Raw genomic sequence first — 22,456 nt, 5'->3', positions numbered from 1 at the left:
ATGACAGCAAATAAAACTGGGTGAAGTTGCCTACGAGAAGGCCTTTCCCCGACAGACGTTATCACACGGACCTTCATGGAACTGTTAGCGTCCATGCGTGCGTTTGCGTCTCCGTCCGTGTACGTCCATGGCAGTAGAGGATGTGACCACTTTGACAAATTCTTGATATCCCCTTATTCTCTCCTCCAAATCTCGGAGGAGGCCACCGTGCGGACTTCAGCATTGACGCTCGTGTGGCACGGCGCAGAGGGGCCTTATTTGATGTTTTAATTTAAGTACCTTTTGTTTGTCAAGTGTTCAGCATACTCTGGATTACGGAGGTTTCTTGGTCTACAGCGACGGCACGTTGCAATGGGCTTCGGTTGCATTTTTTTAAGAGAGTGAAGGAAGGCTTCTAAAGCTTCTGTAGGGAATATGGCGCCGTTTCAACTTAACACCAAACCCAAACGATGTCTATACAGAGCTTGTGTAAAGACACTCAGTGATTTTATTCGCAACAAACCCCGTACTTCTTGTCTGTACATTGACACGAAGTTGCAAATAAAAAAAAATATTTGGGTCGTTCAAGCGACCAATATTTGTAGAACGCGTTTATTTAATAACTTCATGGTAATGGGACAAACATCGATGAAAAAATAATCGCAACAAAGACATCTTGTAGCAAAAAAGAACGTACAAACGCTCATATTCTCCATCCTACATGCCTGCTGTGCAGTAAATGACGCATTGCGGCCAGATGCATACCACAGGCAATGGCTCTAACATGAATGTCACTGAGCATTAGTTGTGAAGGCGCATTGGTTACGGCGTGATCCTACAGCTGGCGCGCGTCTGAGCTTATGCAATGATGCACACATCGTATCGGGACACACACGCAGGAGGCACCTATGCATACAGGAGCGAAGGTGCTCCTACGTGGGCGGCTTGTTCGCATTCTTCACGTGAAACTCGATGGCAAGGTAGCCCACGGTGCCCAAAGCAAGCGCCAGCATCAGCGCCACGATTTTCACGTAGACGCGCAGCTGGCTCTGAATGGAGAACATCAGGATGAAACCCATGGACTCCCACAGCCGGTAATTGGCGAAGGCAGGCTCCCGCACGTCAGCGAAGATGACCCCGTAGAAAGCTGCACAGACGTACGACCGACAACATTCACATATCACTGCGCTACACTGTTTTGTACCGCACAATTCGTTTGAGCGGACTGAAACGGTCCGGTGAGTCCGCTCCTAGGTACTTTGAGGCCCGGTGGCCCAGACACTGGTTTGTTGATATGCACCCAGAGCATTGACGCAGTCAATGCATCAAGAGTTTTGATCCGTTGACGGGCCCACGACGCCCTCAAAGAGCATCTCAGCAGCGAACGGGAACGCACACCGTATCCGTCAAAAAATAAAAAAAACTCACCAGCCATTTTGAAGTGACTGGCCCATAAAAGGGCATTTTCTTCGATCCTTCTCCGAATAACGCTATGCCTGCTTCCCTCTTTAGCCGGAAAACAAGACTCTGATGTTGTCCTTCCACAACGCGTTCAGGTTCAAAGTGGCATTCCCCCGTGTGTTCGTTGTTCTGCCTGCTGCACAGTCTGCTGCACACGTTCGTTGTTCTGCCTGCTGTAGTTGACTGTGGTTGAGGACTGCGTGGAAGCTTATACGGCCAATGAAACTCCAGTGGTCGGCAAAAGCGTTTGTCGTAAAGTGAACGAAAGGGTGCAACGCTCGGCGCTGGTTCAGCGAATATTTATGATCTTTTGCGACGTGAGGCGCGGTGACGCAAGAGACTTGGCTGAACACTTCAGGACGCCTATAAACTACAATTAACATTATACGCTTTTATACTGAATATTTAAGCTAAGAAAAAATATGTTGCTGAGCAAATGATGAGAAAGATATAACTTTTTAGCAGGTTTAAAGCAAGTTCTCTCCACTCATCCGCAGCCCACCACGTTTATGCACTTAGTACGTAGTGATAATACAAGCACATCGTGGTACTTAAAGAAAATTGAGAGTCAATCCGTTCTACCATGCCTCATCTATAGTGACATATCACTCGGCGGTATGGGGACCAGGCAGCTGGACGGGTGGCGCCACCACTCGGGTGGCTCAGTGGTGGCTCAGTGGCTAAGGCGTTGCGCTGCTGAGCACGAGGTCGCGGGTTCGATTCCCGGCCGCGGCGGTCGCTTTTCTGATGGAGGAGAAAAGCAAAAACGCCCGTGTGTACGAGATTTCGGCGCACGTTAAAGATCCCCAGGTGGTCAAAATTAATCCGTAGCCCTCCATACGGCGCGCCTCATCGCCTGCGTTGAGGCGCGCCGTAGTGGAGGGCTACGGCGCGCCTCAACGCCTAATCTCATTGTAGAGCATAATCGCATTGTAGTAAACAGAGAGAATAAATGTGAGGGACAAATAATTTGGGAACGATTGGAAAAGCAGTCCAGTATGGACTACAGCCTCCGTTCAGAAGGAGTGTATGAAAGGTTGACTCTAATGGAAATAGATGAAATAGGTGCCCACAGCTTAGGAAGTGACCATAAACGGATAACATTGACTTTTGGAAAAATGGAAGGTCAAAACCAGAAAACGGTGGTACACGACTTGAAATTAAACGATCAGCAAATGGCTAATATTGCCAAAAGCCTGGAGACGGAAATCGGGAGACAACCTACGAAAGATTGGGAATACAGCGAACTGATTGGTTTCATTCAAGGAAAGATAAGGAACGCGAAAGAACGCAACTACTGGAAAGGAAAAAAAAATCTAGAAGCTGGTGGAACAAGGAAATCAAGGAAGCTATAACACAAAGGCAGCAAGCATCGAGAGAGCACAGGGAGGCCAAGCGAGTGGGAATGCAAACAGAGGAAATAACTTTGAAGTGGAATTGGTACCGCCTTAAGAAGCTGGACGTACAAAAACTTGTACAGCAAAAACTTAAATGAGAAAGTGAGCGATGGGTCTCGAATATACAGGCAAAGGATAAAGGTGCGCTGAGAAAGTTTTGGAATCATGTAAAGGAACTAAGGAAAAAGACCGAAGAAGTACAACGTCATGTCATAAACGGCGAAGGCCAGGTACTAAAAGGGGAAGAAGCGGTATTTCACATACGCTCAATGATACAAGAGAAGTTCAGAAGAACGGAGAGAGGGCTGCAGCATTCAGGGAGTGGGGCAAGCGAAGTGCGTACAGATAGAGAGCTAAAGTTGGAGAATCTAAACTGGAAAAAAGCCGAAGAAAATGTTCCAGCTAATACGGCAACAGGGACGAATGAAATTCCTATACGGCTGGTCAACCTACTGGGTCCAAAAAGCAAGGCACAACTGATTCGAGCAATCGAAAAAGTGATAAAAACTAAGCAAGTACCGGACAATTGGCGTAAGAACAGGATGAAGATTATATATAAAGGTAAAGGAGACAGGGCTGATGCCAATTCGTACAGGCCTATTACAGTTACCTCAGTGGCATACAGGATGGCAATGCAAGCCATAAAAGCGGAACTACAGGCGTGGATAGAGGGGAACAGCATACTGGGAGAACTACAAAATGGTTTCAGACGAGACAGACGCTTAGAGGACAATTTATTTGTCCTAACCCAATGCATAGAGGTGTCAATGGTTCAGGATCGACCACTATGGATAGCATTTCTCGATATAAAGGGAGCCTACGACAACGTAGATAGAGAAATTCTATGGAGCATACTTGAGCGGGAGGGATTAGGCCAGGACTTTATACAGCTGTTGCAGGGAATTTACAATGAGAGCGAGGTGCAAATTACCTGGGGGGACCAATAGTGCACGGAACCGGTAGTCACAAATAGAGGTTTAAAGCAGGGTTGTCCTCTGTCGCCATTGCTGTTCATGCTGTACATGGCTAGACTAGAAAGAAAGCTTGAAGGCAGTAAAATAGGTTTCAATCTATGTTATAGCCGCAAAGGACAGGAAGTGGGACAAAATATCCCGGGACTGATATATGCAGATGACATAGTACTACTAGCAGATAGCAAACAGTGTTTGTAACAGCTCACAGATATCTGCGGGGAAGAAGCCACTGAACTGGGGTTAGAGTTTAGCACAGCAAAGTAAGGAGTTCTAGTTTTTTAATGACAACGCCCGTAACGAATCGGTATTCGTTCAAAAAGTAGCAATACCGTGGGTAACAGAATACAAATATCTGGGCATATGGTTAAACGAAGGTCAGACGTATCTAAAAACTCATGAGGAGCATTTAAGAATGAAAGGCAGAAGAAACGTCTCTATCATGAAGCACAGAGCACTGTGGGGATATAACAGATATGAAGTAGTGAGAGGAATCTGGAAGGGAGTAATGGTACCAGCACTCACCTTTTAAAACGCAGTAGTGTGTGTCAAATCAGAGATTCAATCAGGGCTAGAAGTAAATCAGAGGGCCGTAGGTCGATTGGCATTAGGAGCACACAGTAAAACAACAAATGAGGCAGTGCAGGGAGACACAGGATGGGCATCCTTCGAAGTGAGAGAAGCACAGAGCAAAATATGTTTTGAAGAACGACTTAGAAATATGGATGATCAGAGATGGGCGGCCAAATTGTTACGGTATCTTTACATGAAAAGCGTGGACACACAATGGAGGAAAAGAACCAGAAGGCTCAGGACAAAGTATATGAAACCTGGAAGTGCAGGGGAAACGACCAAGGCAATAAAAAATGAAGTGAAAGAAACAGAGACAACGACCTCGAAAAAGAGGATGGATGCGAAGAAGTCCTTAGATATGTACAGGATCGGGAAGCAAATCACAAGGGAAAAATTATTCAATAATACCAAAGGGAGTGCATTGCTTTTTGAAGCCCGGGCGGGTTGCTTGCGGACAAAAACGCTTATCCGCGAGCCGGTACAGGAAGAACTATGCGCAGGCTGCGGAAATGAGCCAGAAACCATGCGACATATTGTAACGGAGTGCAAAAGTATCCGTCCAGTCCTCAGTGACGGAGCCATCCAGTTTCCGGAAGCCCTTGTCTTTAAGGTTAGCGGAAAAGTGAATTGGACAGCAGTAGAGGTTAGTAAAAGAAGGTTAGAACGTTGGTGGGAAAAGAGCAGAGAACAATCTGGGAAGACATGCGAACAAAGAAGTCAGACTAGCACAAAAATTGCGTAAATGTATTTTCTTTTTTTTTACATAATTTTTTTTATTTATTTTGTTTGTATTTTTTGGTGAGGTGATTGTACAGTGGCGTTGCGACTAAGGCCGCTGTGCAACGCCACCCCGTTACAAAGGGGAAGCCACTAAGCATCATCATCATCATCATCATCATCATGCGTCGGCGCGTTAAACCCTACAATCAATCGAATATATTGCGATACTCTGGCACGTATGAGTATCTCATTACATTTATTTTTGTGGCGAAGAAATTATCTGCTTTTTTTTCTTTTTGTTCGGTTGGAGCCATACCACCTGCTTTCCGATACTCTATTTCTGTTTTAGTACATCTCTTGGCTTCCTTCTGTGGACGACATTGTTAGCTTGAAATGCCGGACGCGGCGCCGATGACGCAGCCGGGTAGATAATTGCCACCACAAGGCACCTGTGTGTGCCCCGGCTCTTCTTCGTTCGGGCAGTCACACAAATGAAAGCGAGGAACCGAAGCGCTCGGTCGGGCACAGTAGAAAAGAAGCTGATCGCGATGAAAAGAAAGATACGGCACGGATCAGTCATACTAGACAGCTGCCTCTCGGGCTTGCAGAAGTGATTTTCTGGACTCTTAAGGATGGAAAATGAAAAGGCAGTAATTTCATCGTGCTCGCACCCATGCTTCAAAATGCGGTGGGCCTGAAACGAAGTTGCGAGAGCTGCAGATTGCGAAAGCTTACTCTTGCGGGGACCGCACCATAACGGCTCGTGTGACGAGGTGTCATCAGCTACGATGAACCACGGTTTCTACGACTTTTAAGATGAAGACTTCCCGGCATCAGCATGGTCAGAGCAGACGCATGCTCGAGCGGAAGCCTTTCGATACCTTGACGGCTCGAGGAATGATTTCGCCATGATACAGGACTTTCCAGCCATGAAGGCGGTGTGTGTTCGTTATAACACAAACTTGTGCTCTTCTGCAGCTGTAGAGAATTTTTTCTCCTTTGTGAGCCTCGTTCTGGAATTGTAATTCTCTTCAAGGTTCAATTGTATTAGCGATTCGGTTTAATGCATGTATTGATTTTCAAATACCTAACGCTTCATAAAAATGTGTGCTAACATGACGTCGCCAAAAGAGAAAAAAAGTATTTCAGCATCTGTATCTGTACCTTTTATCTGTATTTCGGAATACATTTTTTGTGCCTGGAAAATTATCTCTGGAATATCCCGTTACGTCAAGCCTAAATGTCTGTACGTCAAGCGTCAAGCGTCAAACGTCAAGCTTAAAAAATCTGTATTTTAGGTGCCCAACGCACGTATCGCGATACTTGTATTCCAGAATACATTTTGAAGTATCTCTCCCCAGCTCTCATAGCAAGTATAGCTGAACGAGCCGCCACTGTTTCTTACGGGGAGTGGGCTCGGGATGCCACTCATCGATCACCTCCGTATTTCGGGCAGGACCTTGTCATCCAGCCATTTCCGTACAATGATGGTGGTGGCGGAGATGCGTAGGGACGCGCATAAGTCGTGCCGTGCAAGCATACAAAACAAGCAATTTAAAAATGCTAAATACAGTCAAACCCGTTTATAGCGAACTGCAATATGCACCGTGATTAGTTCGATATATCCAATAGTTCGATATATCCGAACCCGCCTATAACGAGCTTATTGTTACGAGTTCGCAATCCGCGGGAGCACCCGCCCCCTCCCCAACTCCGCCATCCGATTATGCAGAAACAAACAGTACATTAGCCATTAGCATACCAAAATAATCCATTTATTGCAAGTAATAAAGCTACTTTCCGCCTTAACTGCCCACGTTGCAAAAAAAAACGGTGATTTTTGTTTTCACTTTCGTTTTGGCGGCTTCAACTAGCATAGCATTCTCTACACGAAACATTGTTTGCACCAGTTCGAGTCCGCGTCCTCAAAAATCTAAGAAGCATTGGCGGAGCACATCGACTGCCGAAAGCGCTTTATTATAAGCGTCGGACGGATTTCACTCGCGACATCATTGGGAACGTTGGCGAGCTCTTCCCACCATTCACCGATGCTGGTCTTGGTCCGGACTCGCTGACTGGGCGGGTTCCGTCGCGAGTCCCGCGCATCGGAAACAGTTACGGAAAGTACTGGGCGTCACGTCGCTCCGTGCGAGGCGCAATGTCTCAGGCGCGGCTCTTGCTCCGTGGTCGTGGCCAATCCTCATCTCAATCGCCGCTCGAGATCATGCATTTCGGCGGTCATTCTAGGCGCCCAGAGTTCGATATATCGGATGTGAACTTCGTTATAAGGGATATGTTTCCCATGTATTTCCGTAACTGAATTATTTTTGTTCGATATATAGCATAATTCGCTCTATCCGGGTTCGTTATAGCCGGGTTTGACTGTAGCAATTCTAAACAGCTGGAGAGGTCCGGTAACAGAATTAGTAGAAAGAAGCATCGAAGAAATAATAACTCAGGAACTAGCGATACCTTTCTTACCTCCTTGTTAACCGGGGTTCTTTATTCACAAGGAGATAGCTTTTAAACACACGGGATTCCGCAGCATCAATGGGAGGGAGGCCGCTGTCGGGATTAAATAAATGAGTAGTGTATAGTGAAAGTGTAGACTCTAACCTCTGGCCATGCTAATGAAACGTTTGATAGAGGAGGTTGTGCAAAGTAGGAAATTAATAAAAATTAAATGCCAGTAATCGGAAGAATCAGGCAGAAAAAAAAAGCGATGGGAAATTTTGGAATGCATTTCAAGCTTGACATAGAATGAGCACAGTACTTGAATATGAGTAGAGGCAACCTGAAAACTGCGGCGTCTTCTGCTACAAGCGGAAGAATCAAAGCTGAGGCGGCAAAAGGCTATGGGACAAGACACTAAATAATTTGACGCCTCCTTCAGTGAAAATCTGTCACTCAGATGCGGCGAACAAGGTTAAAGCCAAAGGGCTCAAGTCACGGAAAAAATTCTCAACGAAAGTTCAACGTAACGCGACTATTTTCTTCTTGTATTTGGCTCGTAACACATTTTAGACAGCCTCCGAGTGCCAGAAGAAGGTACTGACGCCACCAATTGGGTTGAGAAATTGCTCATTTACGTTCCTTATGCCCGAGCAGTAGAATAAATGGTCCATTTTAGTGAAACGGGCCGCGACGGTTCTAAATGCCGCAGGACACCTGCGCGTAGGGAGACGGCTGCCGGGCTCTGTCGCCTGTGCGCGGCGGGAAGAAAGCGAGACTCACAGTTGATCTGCGTCTGCCAGGAGGCGTCGGCCATACCCCAGAACACGGCGATGACGAAGTAATTGTGCGGCTTTGTGGGCTGCGGATGCCAATCGAGCATAAGTATCATGATGGACGCGTTCAGTACCACTGCCAGCAGGATGATGGGCACGCGGCCGACGCGCTTGACGAGGCAGCCGAACGTCATGGAGAAGGCCGCATCCACCACGCCGTACGAGATCATTACGAAGCCGACGTACTGAATGCCCCAGGCGCAGCTGATGTACGCCTGCGTGAAGTCCCCGGCGAAGAAGGCCTGCTGCATGCCGCTGTAGACTGTGAGCGGGATGATGAGCTGCTGATATCCACGCCGCATGTGGTTGATGGTCTCGACGAGCAGCTGCATCGGGGGATTGGGGTCGTAGCTCTCCTTGCACACGGGGTCGAGGAAGACGACGAGCAAAACGATGGACGCGACCACGCAGGTGGTGTAGAGGGTGCTCAGCGTGTACGTCTGCACGCTGGCCACGCTGCCCAGTTTGGTCTGCTTGAGCGCAGCGAGCTCGGCGGTAGGGTGGAAGGAGGCGCCGCACTGCTCGATGTCCGAGGCGCTCGCCTGGCTGGCGCTGGGCGGCCGCAGCACGATGAAGGCGATGAGGTTGCCCCAGATCTGCGTGGTCTGGAAGAGCATGAAGAAGACACCGAAGAAGCTGGCCACGACAGGCGCCGAGTCGAGCGCGCCCACCAGGTCGGCGTACTCCTGTGCGAGCTGCAACAGGTAGGCGCACTTGGACGTCCAGAGAGGCGCGCCGCCCGTGCCGAGCACCAGCGAGGCCGGCAGCAGCGTGTACCAGGTGGGCGCCATGTTGGCCACGAAGTAGAGCAGGTACATGGACACCGAGCCCACCATGGTGTACTTGAGGCCCAGCCGCCGGATCATGTAGGGGGGCACGAACATGCACGAGAGCACGAGCGCCACGTAGATGGTGGCCAGCGAGGCGGTGCCCAGGCCGGCCTCCGGGTTCAGGCTGCTCTGCAGGTTCTGGATCGACTGGTAGGCCGTGAAAAGGAGCAGGAAGCTGAAGCTCAGCACGACCAGATTCCGCAGCACGCGTTTTTTGCCACGCGACTTGAGCGCGTTTTTATCCCCCTCCACGGCTGGCTGTCCGGCGGTGGGCAGCGCCGTACGGGACTCTGATGGCTGCAGGGACGGCGGCTGTCGGTCGACTCCGCTGGGTGCATCCACCGAGAGTGGTGACCGCTGGTCACTCCGCGCCGACCCCTCGGACGGCCGCCGTTGCCCGATTCCGCTAAGTTGGCCACCATCCGCCGACGCTGGCGACCGCTGGACAGCCCGTACCGACCCCGTACTCGCTGCGGCGCCGCATAAACCACGTGGCAGTTACGCGGTAGCGCTCTAATCGCGTTCCTGGAAGAGCGTGGCTCACTCGAAGACAGTCGTGGGCCTCACCCCATGCACTCGACTGATACAGCCATTTTGGCGAGTGACGATGCCGGGCACATGACTCAGAACTTCGGTTCGGTTTGCGCTATGTCTGTGGTTCTCGAATGGGGATCCGCGAAGGAGTCCGGGGGTACAAAGGGTCTGCAAAGGCATTTCAGGGGTCCGCGAAGCCCTCCCCGAATCTCTGGTCCCGTACCCGGTTGTAAAATTTTGCGAAGCCTTGCCAGAAACGCAAAAATGGGCTTCCCTGCATGACATGTACGTTTGACTTCACCGCGTAGCGCAGGTTTTAGGCGCACAAAATGCATCATATAAGGGTTTTGGAAACTTTACTCTGCAAGAGCACATTATTAGACAATTTGTGAGACGAATCAGCATAAAAATCGCGCAAAAGTTGGGCATGATATAGTTGTGTAGGCGCCTTTAGAAGCAAGTGCAAATTATTCGGAACTACGACACGGGTCAACATAGTTCATCGTGGGGTCACCAATCTCTCTTGCAAGCCCGAAAGGGTTCCCCGGCACTCTCATGGTTAAGAATCACTGCTCTGTGGCATCACGCAATGCAAGCATGACGTTCTTCATTGCGGAGCGCCACAGCGCAGATCACATTTTTGGCTCGAATGGCATGCACATTGCTGTTATTCGCAGAGTATGCTTTGTCACCGGCACTAATAGGTCACTGAAGCGCATTGGGGCGAAGCTGAGACACAGGATTGCCTTAGAGTGCGGCTGCCACGCACAGAATTTTTGCTCGTGTAATACAAACTTTATGGCGTGAATGATTTAGCGCACGTTAGACTGGAGCGTGCAGAAGAACTGGGAACTGCTCACTTAAGCGCGGTTGTGGCTAAGTGACATTCGGGCCCTGCTTTCATTTAGTTCGCGCTTCGACTTCGAGCTTAATTACCCTCGGGTGCACAAAGTAGAGTGCTAGCGACTCCTACGCAGCTTGTGTTCTGCAATGGGGCCGGTCAGAGAAGCACGGGCAGCGGCCTGTGATTCGCCTAAAAATGTGCGGCGTGCATTTAGGTAATCAGGCCGTATTTACTCCCGTGGGAAAAAAAACACATTATTCTGAGATTTATCTACCAATGCGTTAGAATTCTTACGCCGCTATACTCCGTTTCACCACCGTTACGTTTCTCAGTGGCGTTGGAAAAACTCGTCAACCAGACAGCGTCCTTTTGCTTTTGTGTGTGTGTGTGTGTTTTTAGTTGATCACGGGAGGGCGCTGGATTAGATATGCCTTTGTGATTTTGTGAGCCCATTTCCAGTTTTTTGTATTTTTGTTTCTTAGTTAACCGCGTGAGGGCGCTGGATTAGACACACTTTTATGTCATTTCAGTTTTATTTTTGATATATATTTTTATGTGTCTATAGGACCGCTCCCCGCCCTAGCTGGCGAAGCCGCTTCACTCGGCACCACTTCTCCGCTCCTCCTTGCTACCGCCGACGCCTCTTTCACAAGTTTTATACACGTCGCCACCACCGAGGCTTGGTTCACAAGTTGCGCAATCAGCTGATGACGGTGCCGATAACTGCGCTAGCGACGTCATTCGCAGCGAAGTAAGCAGATGCGCCGCCAATTTTAAATTTATTATTTATAAAATAAGCGCCCAATTAGGGTTATGCGCAACTAATTGACGTGCGTACACTTGAATGCGCAACACGTCAAAATGAATTTCTTCACACTTGGCTGAAGAATAAGAAATGATTTTGATAGTAGTTCGCAAACTACGTCCATTTTGCACCGCTTTGAGGACACAAGCGCTACTTCTAAAATATTGTTTGGAACCATAAGTGCGTAAGCTTCGTTGCTGGCCCTAAACATATATGCTAAACATGCAATATTTTGTTGAGGTGGGAATGTTCGAGATGTCTCTTTCGCCTAAGCAACCACGCTCAGCTAGTATTTAAGCCTTCAAGAAAACTTTAAAATACCCCCCAATTGTTAACGAATGTATCTAGACATTTTTGTAAATTCTGTTCCTTTTCTGTATTCCCTGCGTATTTCACGGGCCCGTATACCAGATGCAGGCAAAGTTTAAAATGTGTGTATTACGCGCTGAATCGACCCCTGGCCTATGAGGCGCGTCGTACTGGAGGGTTTCGGATTAATTTTGACTACCCGGGGATCTTTAACCTGCGCCCGAATTTCGACACATGGCCGTTTTTTTTTTTCCTCCATCAGAAAAACAGCTGCCACGGCCGAGAACGAAGCCATGGCATACCGTACTGCTCAGCAGCAGAGGGACTTAACTAACCATAGACTGCGCCACCACAGGGGGTGCAAGCAGGCCTTTCGGAAGAGCGGAAGAGGCAGCAGTTTCGTTCCAAGATTTTAAATATCTGACAATTGCCAAATAAAAATTATCTGTAGAGCTCGGTTGAAATCTGCTTGTGCGCGAAACCAACTGGTCGTTGGTTTCGTGCGATATACAAGTAAGACTTGCGATATACAAGTGTACCGGATCAAGTTAGCTTCGCACCTTTCACACGCCCAGTCATCCCGCTGCTACGGGAGGCGCTGCAGCACCTTCCATCACTCGTGTCTCAGTCGACGGGAAGAAGTACCGCGGTACACGCAGTCAACGAAGGCTCCCACGTCTCAGGCCTGCGTATCATCCAAGGGTTCTCTCCACGCGCAGGGTGACGGGCTGCTGTTCGGACAAACTCGCCTCGCTCTCGCGGGTCTTCGCTTCAGCGCAAAATCCCCACTTTCCGCCAGGCTAGGACGCCGGGAGAAATCTTCTTTTTCCCACCCGACCTATGTGTGCCTCAGAAAAGTGAGAGAGAAAAAAAGCCGCGTCATTCCCGCTTCACGGCTTTCACCCTGACACGTTTATATTTCTCCTACGCCACTTCGTCCAAAAACACATTCTCTTCACAGTGCACGCCATGCATTTAGATCGCGCCCCTCGTTTTAAGAACGCACAATATCTTGCTGCAAAACCCTGCCGCGGGCAATCTTCCTTAGCAGGTACGCTCCATTTCTGGTTGGTTTACCCAAACCAAGAGCCCACCGCATAAACGCGCTCCTTTTACACAGATGGCGTCGGCATACACACGGAGAGGAAAGCATGCTCGTAGTCAGCTGAAAAAAAAAAGAAAGAAAAAAAAAACTGCTTCTTTTTGTTAAATGTGGCTAGTCCAACCGTATACGGTGGGAAAGTTCGACGCGGCTTCGCATAGTTGTAAAAAAAAGCGAAACGCCCAGAAATATCGGAGTCATAATTAAAATAAAACAAAAAACTGCACACAGGCTTCCGTCGCATTGCGCCGCACGTTAAAAATAACCACGTGGTTTAAATTTATCCGTAGCCATCCGCCATGGTGTGCCCCAAGTCCGGAGCGTAAAACTTCAGTTACGTAAATCCCGTCCGTAAAGTTTCAGAGCGCAAATAGTGTTATAATACGCGGGATTTAAAGAGTATCATACTACGTCTGTCTGCGAATAAAACGGGCTGTTACTCGAAACAAATTATACTAAGCGTGTCTGCTATGATGAATGTGTAACCTGACTAAGTTTCGTTCCGATAAGTAAATATAGAACCACGACAAACAGCAATTTCAAAGCAGTCGAAATTTTATATCTGCCGCACGTTCGGTTGCCGTCTCAAATACGACGGCGTGAACCCCGGTCTTTCTTGCGGCGGTCTAGAACAGTCCGCGGCCACTCGCGTCCAGACGCCTCTTCGTCACTTGGTGTCGTCGCCCTTATCGTTCCGTCGCTTACTGAAGCAAGCGCTACCTAATGATATCTAAGTCAACCAGTGTCTATAACGACCGTCTTTTGAGCCTGATCCATTCTTTGCCTAGTTTGTTTTTCACGAAGAAAGCGAAACAGCAGTTCGGTGACCTAGACTACATTTGTAAGCCTGTCCGAACGAAAAAGCATGCTTTACACATCATCGGCACTCGCCAGACGAACAGCGATCTGGAAAGGGTCGTCATTTATGCCTGCCATCGTCTAATTCGTGCTGCGCGCCTGCGCTTGCCCGCAGCCGCGACGAAATTCGGCCGCGTTGCTGCGGCCTATCAGCGTACCCGGCTGCAGTTTGTCACTGGCTAGTCCCATGCATTTCCGAAAAGGGTCGATGCTTCTCCATTGGAACGGAGTGAACGAATGGTGATAAAAAACCGTGACTGGTCATGCACTGCGTTCAAGAACGCAGTGCATAACTGCGTTCCTGAACTCTTTAACTACTGGTTGTTCACTAAATACAGTGGTACATACGTTTTAAAAAAATCCGAGCGCTTTACGAGAAGCTCAGACGTGTAGCTGTACACATGTCAGGATGCAGCTGCGAATAATTTCTCCTGTAGAAGACGCCAACGACAATTTTTTGGCAATGTAAGTACTTACTATGTGGCTTTCATTAGAAATTATTACAACGTTCCATTCGGCTGCCTAGAAAAATCGGCAGTCTCTCTAGTATGTCGAGTAATCTCAAAACAATAATATAGGGCTGCTGCGATTATACAATGTAGATTTTTGCCCCAAACTGGCAGAGCAATAACCACCAATTTATTTGAGCTGCAAGCTCGCCACCACAAAACTCCCGCTTTTTTTCTTACTGAATATTATGTTACGCTGAATCGTTTGCTTCGGTACAACCGTTCGTATGCGCCAATGATGCTGCTGCTGCATGCCGCGTGCGTATTTTCTCAATAGTTTCGCTTAATGCTTGCGCCCTGCGCGAAACTACGTTGACACGGCTCTGGAGCAATTGTTGCGGAACAGGCGCTCCTATTACCCGAAATAAAGTCCGGGAAAGTATTCCTTTGCGTGGCTGCACTCCCTCCAACTGATGGGGTTTATAACACTCGGTCCAATCCTCTGATCACTGTATTGCTAAATGTCATCCCTTCAAATTCATCAAAAATTGACTCTCGGTAGTAGTAGCGTGACGCAAACCTTAGCACGCAAGTACGCACAATATAGAAAATATATCTACACGCTTCGCCGTGATTATGCCAAGCTCTTAATGGCACTTGGTTGCACTGCAGACATGAAGCGCAACGGGTGGTGCACGAAAGCCCACAATTTCAAAAACCCCGTCTCATTTGCCGCTCGCCGGAAGCCCCGTGGCTTTTGCCCGTTTTAGAAAGCCCCGTGTTCATAAGCCCCGTACACATTTTCCCCGTCTCATCTGCCCCGTGCCGATTGCCTCGCGCCGAAAGGCCCGCTCTTCAAGCGCCATAGTCATAATTTAAGCCCACGCTATTATATGTATGCATTTTTCTTTGTAATATTTATGTGTGGAATATGAATTAAAGGAGACGTAAAGACGGGAGAAGAAAACTAACGACGCGAAAACTTTGACCGAAGTAGCTGGCTCTTCTGGTGGTGAATGCTTTCGTCCTCCGAGTTCGTGTCTTGCAAATACATGTCGGCATGACATACTTGTAGTCATGTATGATGAGCGCATCCTGCTTTATTGGGTCTAAATAACCAACATAGCAACAGAATTCATTTGGTGCTGAATATCGTATTCACTCGACGAGGCTGTGGCCCGGCCGTGGAGGATGTTCTGTGCTCTGTTAGTTCATGCTTCCTAATTATCAATTAATTAATAATGTTGATCCATACAAAGTAGTTTCTTAAAACACACCGATTTATTTACAGTTTAACAGATAGACGCATATCTTTTTATGGCGCCATTTTACCAAAAGGCATAAGAAGCGTAACGAGATAAAGAGACTGTGTACGAAGCAGTAGATATAGATACGAAACAAAAAGAAAGAATAAAAAAAACGACATGATGCGGGTGGCTTAGTGCACTTAGATTCCGCAGAATCGTTGAGCTTTTTCCAGGAAAGCTCCCAGGCTGAGCACACCACTTGTCGTTTTTGGATCTGGATGACTGCCATCGAAAAATAGGTGGCTACGTGCTGTCGTCACCGGACTGGAGGACCGGCAGTTTAACCTCAACATGGAAACGTGCGCGTCCCGCGCTCCTGCTTTCGGCGAAGGGCGAAGAAGCGACAATGGGCGAAACACTGACGCTAATAGAGCTGCGCGGACCTTGAAGACAGCATCCGAGCGCCACAAATCTTGCCTGCCTTGCGTCGGCCCATTTGGGTGGCAGTTTGCTTTTCTGAGTGTTCGGACCCGCGCTTCAGTCGGATTTGGTTTCGCCGTCCACGGGGCAGATGCCTTACGGACGCCGGGCCCGCACCTGTGTGCTACGGCTGACCCATTTATTTTCCCCGAGTCAGCGCACCGACACCGGGCGGTCCGGCTGCACCGTCTCAAACACGCAGGCGCCGCGGGCCGCGCATCTCTTCCTGGAAATTCTGGTAGACGGACTTGGGCGGCGGACGCTTAACGGCTTCAGGCCATGATGAATGTGTTTATGTTGTCTCCTGAATGTCTTTTTCTCCCCACGTCTTCTAGCGTCACTAAATAAGCTACGCTTTTATTATTAAAGCCTTTATTTAGTGACGCTATAGCGTCTTCCACCAACCCCGATTCTGAACATAGCGGTGTGTTCAAGCTACCTCTTCCCTCACAATAAACAGCAGTGCTCCGACCTTTGGAGTATTCCGCTCCTTCGGAGGTCCCGGCGCTTGGAATGTCCGGCCACGATAAACGAATGAAGAGAAAAACATTATTGCCGTTACCACGGAAGACGCAGTAAATCCGCTGTGGCCCCGCCGAGGTGACACCCTCAGAGACCATGGTGATGACTCGTATGTTCCGGTGGGCACTGCACGGTCACCACTTAAGCAACGCGGTGGAGCGAAGGGGGAGGGGGTAGCGGTCACCACCATCGTACTTTGAACATGCAGCTAAAGGAAGAAGGCATAACGACTAGTGCTACTTCGAGAAAGCGGCAGACGCAATCATTTTCTTGAGAAAATCGTTACACTTTACTTTACTCTAATTAAAATAAATTAGGCACTGAAAAGAAAATGACGCGCCATAATATCGCTACGGGAGAATGGTTCGGGCAAACTGGCATCGGGGCTTTTGGCACGCGGGGATTATGACGCGGGCCTACTACTGTTCGCGAGGCATTTGAGACACGGGGCTAACGTCGCGGGGCCTTTGCAACGGGGCTTGTGCGCGCGGGGCAATCATGATACACCCAGCGCAACAGCTGGCAGCAGGCGGAAACTTGTGAAGCAGTCCTGCTTTACCGCGAGGGAACCGATCTCTCTCGAGCTGCCAGTTCTAGGAAATACATGATGTTTGTGTACCAACCCTGGACGTTGCGTGAGCAGTCAACAAGCAATGGTGGTTCATTAATAAATAAAAAATACGCTAAATGAAACACACGCTCTCTCCTCTGAACGAGTAGGCATGACTTGAAGTCTCATCGGAGGCGTAACCACATGCGCCGGAGAAGGCGAGAGACAGATTCCAGCACCAAAAGCCGAGCCTCCTCGGCTGGTTGTTTTTCAAACATCTTCAACCTACTTCGCTCAGTGCACACGGGTAGTAGTAGGAGCGGGGTAGAAAAATTGCGCGGTGTATCGAGTATTTGCATGGCCAAGGCTGAGCATCGTGGGTCCATGTGGCCCACCGCGTGCGAAACGGGGACCCCCAGCGGCCGCCTATTTCGGGTTCCGTGGCGCGAGGTCCGTGTCGGATGGTCTCGGGAGCAGCAGCTCGAGTTGCCGCGCTGCATAAGAAACCTGCAATGCGCGCACCATGCACGAAAACGTAAGGAGAATCTCAATGAATAGTCGGCCGAAATGAAAGATAGCACGGTGAGAGTCAAGTTTTTTCTTGTGAATGCCAAAACATTTCTAGTCAAATACATATTTTCTGTGCGCTTAGCAAGGAGATAAAATCTGGCGCTGTCAGCGTCGGCGCGAAGTAGCTTATCTTTATTCTTTGATGGGTTAGCAGCCCGCGGGCAGCGGTTGGTGCCATCTACAGACTAGAGATAGCGGCAGCAACACTTTAGAATTTATAAACATCTTGAATTTTTATTCCTAAAATTAGGTGAGCTCACCCTCAACCCTTTTCCCAGTTAATTCAGAATGCGGGGCTGTCATTCAGAGCTTGATTGATTGTGGGGTTTAACGCGCCGACGCAACGCAGGCGATGAGGCGCGCCGTAGTGGAGGGCTCCGGATTAATTTTGACCACCTGGATCTTTAACGTGCGCCGAAATCTCGTACACACGGGCGTTTTTGCTTTTCGCCTCCATCAGAAAAGCGGCCGCCGCGGCCGGGAATCGAACCCGCGACCTCGTGCTCAGCAGCGCAACGCCTTAGCCACTGAGCCACCGCGGCGGGTGTCATTCAGAGCTTCGTCCGTGGCCAAGGGCGACCAGGGATTTTCACGGGGCGCCGAAGAACGTTAAAAGTTCAACGCGTGCCCACATGTCGACAAACCGCGTTCATTATATCTCTCCCAAGGAAGGCATGCGGATGTGCTGTTCTCGATGACGAAGCATTACCGCGCCTCTTATAAAATATTTGCGATATGCGTCCCGCATTAATGAGCAACCTCATGTTCCCGCTTTTCATGTTTTTGTTTCTAAACTTGGGAGCCAGATTAAGTGCTCTTCACCCGGAGAAGAACTTGTGCCTCGTTTTCCGCTGTGATGAGCGGGGTCACCGTCCTCACGTTAGGGTGGAGAGAATGTCCCTGTCCCGTGAACCAACATTCCTCATTCCTTCCTATAGATCCCTACACCCTGCGTTGTGCTTCCAGCTATACGAAGCCATATCGGTGAGAATAGTGCAGGCGTCTGCCCCTTTTGATCATAGAATCTGGGAATTTACACAAGCATAGTGTGTGCGTCAAGAGTCATGACTCATCGTCATAGTCACCATTAAAGCGCTCCTTCCCGTAATGCTCCTGTTGAGAGACAGGTCGTCCCACTAATCACGTCGGCGAGCAGTGGAAACGGAAGCGCTATCCCTCCGCTCCTCAGTATGAGAGAGAGTGAGAGCATACAACATGACACGTAGCGTAACTTGTTAGCGTGATTCGCGCCCCACTAACGTGGGCAGCGGATTGGGAGGGCGTGTTTACGTGTGTGTGGATACACCCGCCATATGCAATCATATCCCGTCAAGAGTTAAAAGGCATCACTGTAAGCAGAAGATTGAGTTCAGGGTTAGGATATACGGAAGACGGTCCCAATGTCACACACTGCAACGGGACCTCCCATAAAAAAAGATATACGTGATTTCACAAAGTGCAGCAAACAGGAGATTCGGGTAGAAGGGTGTTTTTAGCATAAATATCTAGGCAATTGCGTTTTTATTACAAGATTGTAGATGTTATGTTCCATAAAACGCAAGTGAACATAAATATAAATACAATAAAAACACTTAAGTACAAATATCTACAAAAATGAACAACGAAACGAGTATCAATTACTACTATATATAAAACATAGAAAGAGCACAACCACTTCATTTCGAAATGAAAATGCGCACAAAGCGGAGCTTATAATTTGAATAACTTCTTTAATTCTCAGTGCTGTTCGTATCCCTGTCAATACAATAAAGGTTACCACTAGTTATGAATTCTGTTTTATGAAATGGGATTTTGAATGAATGCAGCGTTTTCAGTTCCTTAATTTTCTTCAAAAGTGCATTCGCAAAGAAATGGGCTGTTTGCTTACCGTAATTAGTTCGAAATTTAGGCAGGAATAAATAACGATTGGACGAAAATCTTGTGAGGTTCGAATGAAATGAGGCGGGAAAAATAACCGGAGGAAGTAGGTTATTGATAGCTCCATAGAGCAAGATTCAAAGACTATACCTGGAGACATTCGCAACTGTCAAAATGCAGTAATCTTCCAGTGGAGGCTTGGCCTGAGCTAGGTGTGGACTCGATCTGATGACCCTAAGCGCTTGATTCTGTATTGTTTGAACTGACGTGAGATGACTTTTGCATGTGCTGCCCAAAGAACTGGTGCAAAAGTAATATGAAAGTGAACAAAGGAATAATAAAGCGTGGTGAGTGTCTGACGACTGAAATGTGGTCGGGCTTTGATGATTACGCGTATGCCATATGCCATTTTCTTTTTAATGTAAGCAGCATGAAGGTCATACTTCGAGTTAGTGTCTAACTGAACATTTAGAAATGTTGAGCTGTTGATTGCTGTTACAGAGTGCTGTGCAATGTAAATTGAAAGAATTGAAGTGTGTTTTGTTGATTAGAGTTAAATACAACAAATTTAGTTTTCGATGGATTAATTTGTAGCAACTTATGACACTAGTAAACTACATTATTCAAGTCAGTGTTTAATTTTGTCATTGACGTCATCATACTTTTGTCTGAAGTAAAAATTGTCGTGTCGTCAGCGTACAAATTGAATTTTGAAGAAGAAAGGAAATTAGGTAAATCATTTACGTAAATAAAAATAATAGTAGTCCTAGTATGGAGTCTTGAGGCACACCTCCGTTTGTAGTAGCGGGATTAGAGTAAATTTGGGAAATGGGAGTGACATGTATTTTATCACACAAGTAGCTCTGCAGTATTTGCAAAGGTGGTCCAGTTACGGCAGGCTTCTATTTTTTTTAAAGGAATGATATGGTTGATGGTGTCAAAAGCTTTTGTTAGATCAATAAAAATAGAACCCGCGTAACATTCATTGTAAATTATTGTTTTAAGTTTATCAGTAAACGAAACTAGTGTGAGTTCAGTTGAATAGCCTTGTGTTCCCCTTCCGTCTGAGGAGGAAATAATCCTGAATTTTCTAGCTTTATTTTTGTTTCGTGAGCCCAAGGCTAACTACTATCTGCAAAGTTCACACGCGTGGTTGGATCGAAACTTCGACTGGGGTATTTACTCGGGGTGAATAAACAGTGAAGTTGTCGGTCCGAGAAAAATAAACACACACCTCCTGGGAGAGGGAGAGCGCGAAAGGAGGAAGAAAACGAGAAAAACGAGAAAACTAAACAAAGAATGTATTCAAAATTCAAGGTACAAATAAATATTTTAGGGTGCCATGGGCGTATTCTACTGTCTACATGACCTTTTGATTGTTTTATTCATTTTTTTTTTGTTTTTCTTTACGAGCATTGCAAGATGGTGGGGCGCAAGTTAGGGTTGTTGAACTGTATAAAGCGGGTCAGCCTTTTTCTTTTCGTTCCCTCTTGTGTTGCATATATTTGTACTCCACAGGGAGATATAAAAATGTGTATCGGTTTGTTGTGGCAACAGCATACATCGAAGACCCGAAAAGTTAGTGTCTAGATCCCGGCAGAATCATAATTATTGGTAGTAGTTGTTTATACATGAAGCTAGTGGCCTCGTGTACCCCATCACCAAGTTCAAGAGTTACGTGGGAAGGGGGGATGCGGGGACGCACCCTTCCCCATATCGTACGCCAGTGACAGCAGGCATTCTCGATTACCGCTGTTGGACTCGGGATCATTGTCCACTCTCACGAATGACGTCGCTGCAGGGCAGGGCGTTGCCTCTTTGGTATACAGAAGGCGGATCGTGACTGCATGTTTAACCAGTGGAGGCTTCGTGTTCCATCTTTTAGTGGTATAGTGTGCTACCATGAAATGTCTGCCTGCACTGCTGAGGCAGCAAATCTAAGGCCATTTTGCCATTTTTATGGCAGCACGCATTCCCTTAACTTCGCGGGTAAACGAGCGTCATATCGCGCCTTCTTTTATATAGGCAGTAACGCCTTTGTACCTATGAGACATCATAATGGAAGTGGAATGTGTACAATCGTTTACATTCAGCTTTCGACACGAATCTCGACGGCTCGTAAAACGCTGCAAGAAGCAAACATCCAAGAAATTCGAGCAAACATCCGAGAAACAAACATCCGAGAAAAGCAGTTGAGACTACCACTACGTGTGTCAGTTAGGGCCCTCGCCCAACAGTAGAGCACCGCTTGCGCAAGTGACCAATTTAGAATGGCGTTGTAATTTTATCACTGCGTTTGACGCGAATACTCTTCGCTCTAAGAAGTTACTTTTGCAATCGCACCACTTTTTTTGTCCAAATGCAGCCACATTAACTTTGCGTGAAACAAATATTTATTTCAAGGTTCCCTGCTGTTGTGCTGATCTAAATCTCTATTTTTTTATCTTTTACGCTCTCCCAGGCCCACCCACTACTTCCCTACTCTTACTTCATAGACGGACATCTTCGCCCAATACCACCACGAACGACGACAGTTCCCGCCGCCTCATCCCCATTTATCCAGAGTCGAGGCTACTGCCTTTCACCGACTTCAAACGAATTCCTGTCCCCACGCCACTCTCCTACATGCCCGTCCTACCCCATCCTATACTACGCTGCCTGTAATTTCTGTCCCCAACCTGGCACCTTGTACCACATGGCATGTAAGCGTCAGAAAACCCCATCCCTTACCCCCAGTCCTCATCCAACGCACGGCGGGCCAGCTGGCCAGCGCCGACCTCTCTCAACCCAGCATAGCTTGGCGGCGAGAGCCAGGGCAGCCAGCGTGGACCAGGGCTTCCCGGACTAGAAACTGATGGTTGGGCGCCCTCCCACCGGGCGGGCGCCCAACCATCAGCGCCTGAAGCTTGTCTAAATAAATTCTTCACTCACTCACTCTTTTACGCTATTGAACACTTCGATACCTATAGCGATCGTCAGCACGCAACGACACTCCGTGATTTGCTCGCCAGACTGCATGGAGACACCATTTTTAGTCTCTGCTTTGCCTTCTTTTTGTTGCCGAAAGCTTTTATTGCTGCCAGTGAAAGG

At 47.9% G+C, this 22,456-nt stretch overlaps 1 protein-coding gene across 1 annotated transcript; it reads right to left on the bottom strand.

The window, feature by feature from the left end:
• Window positions 1–707: 707 nt before the first annotated feature.
• LOC144161144 (protein unc-93 homolog A-like) lies at window positions 708–9,811 on the bottom strand. The gene is made up of 3 exons (XM_077692092.1): window positions 9,786–9,811; window positions 8,336–9,546; window positions 708–1,126 (listed from the first exon to the last, which is right to left on the bottom strand). Exons 1-3 carry the CDS (start codon window positions 9,809–9,811, stop codon window positions 912–914), a joined length of 1,452 nt encoding a protein of 483 aa, XP_077548218.1. The 3' UTR covers window positions 708–911.
• Window positions 9,812–22,456: the final 12,645 nt, after the last annotated feature.

Source organism: Haemaphysalis longicornis, unplaced genomic scaffold, assembly GCF_048455015.1.
Source record: "Haemaphysalis longicornis isolate Haplotype H1 unplaced genomic scaffold, Haemaphysalis longicornis Haplotype H1 scaffold_1, whole genome shotgun sequence".
Classification (NCBI taxonomy): Eukaryota; Metazoa; Arthropoda; class Arachnida; order Ixodida; family Ixodidae; genus Haemaphysalis; species Haemaphysalis longicornis.
This window is presented reverse-complemented; position numbering and strand designations above follow the sequence as displayed.

Coding starts and splice junctions, on each gene's coding strand:
- LOC144161144 (XM_077692092.1), bottom strand. CDS start 9,811: ATGGCTGTATCAGTCGAGTGCATGGG. Junction 9,547..9,785: donor GTATCAGTCGAGTGCATGGG/GTGAGGCCCACG, acceptor GGATGCACCCAG/CGGAGTCGACCGACAGCCGC. Junction 1,127..8,335: donor CTGGCAGACGCAGATCAACT/GTGAGTCTCGCT, acceptor ACGTCTGTGCAG/CTTTCTACGGGGTCATCTTC.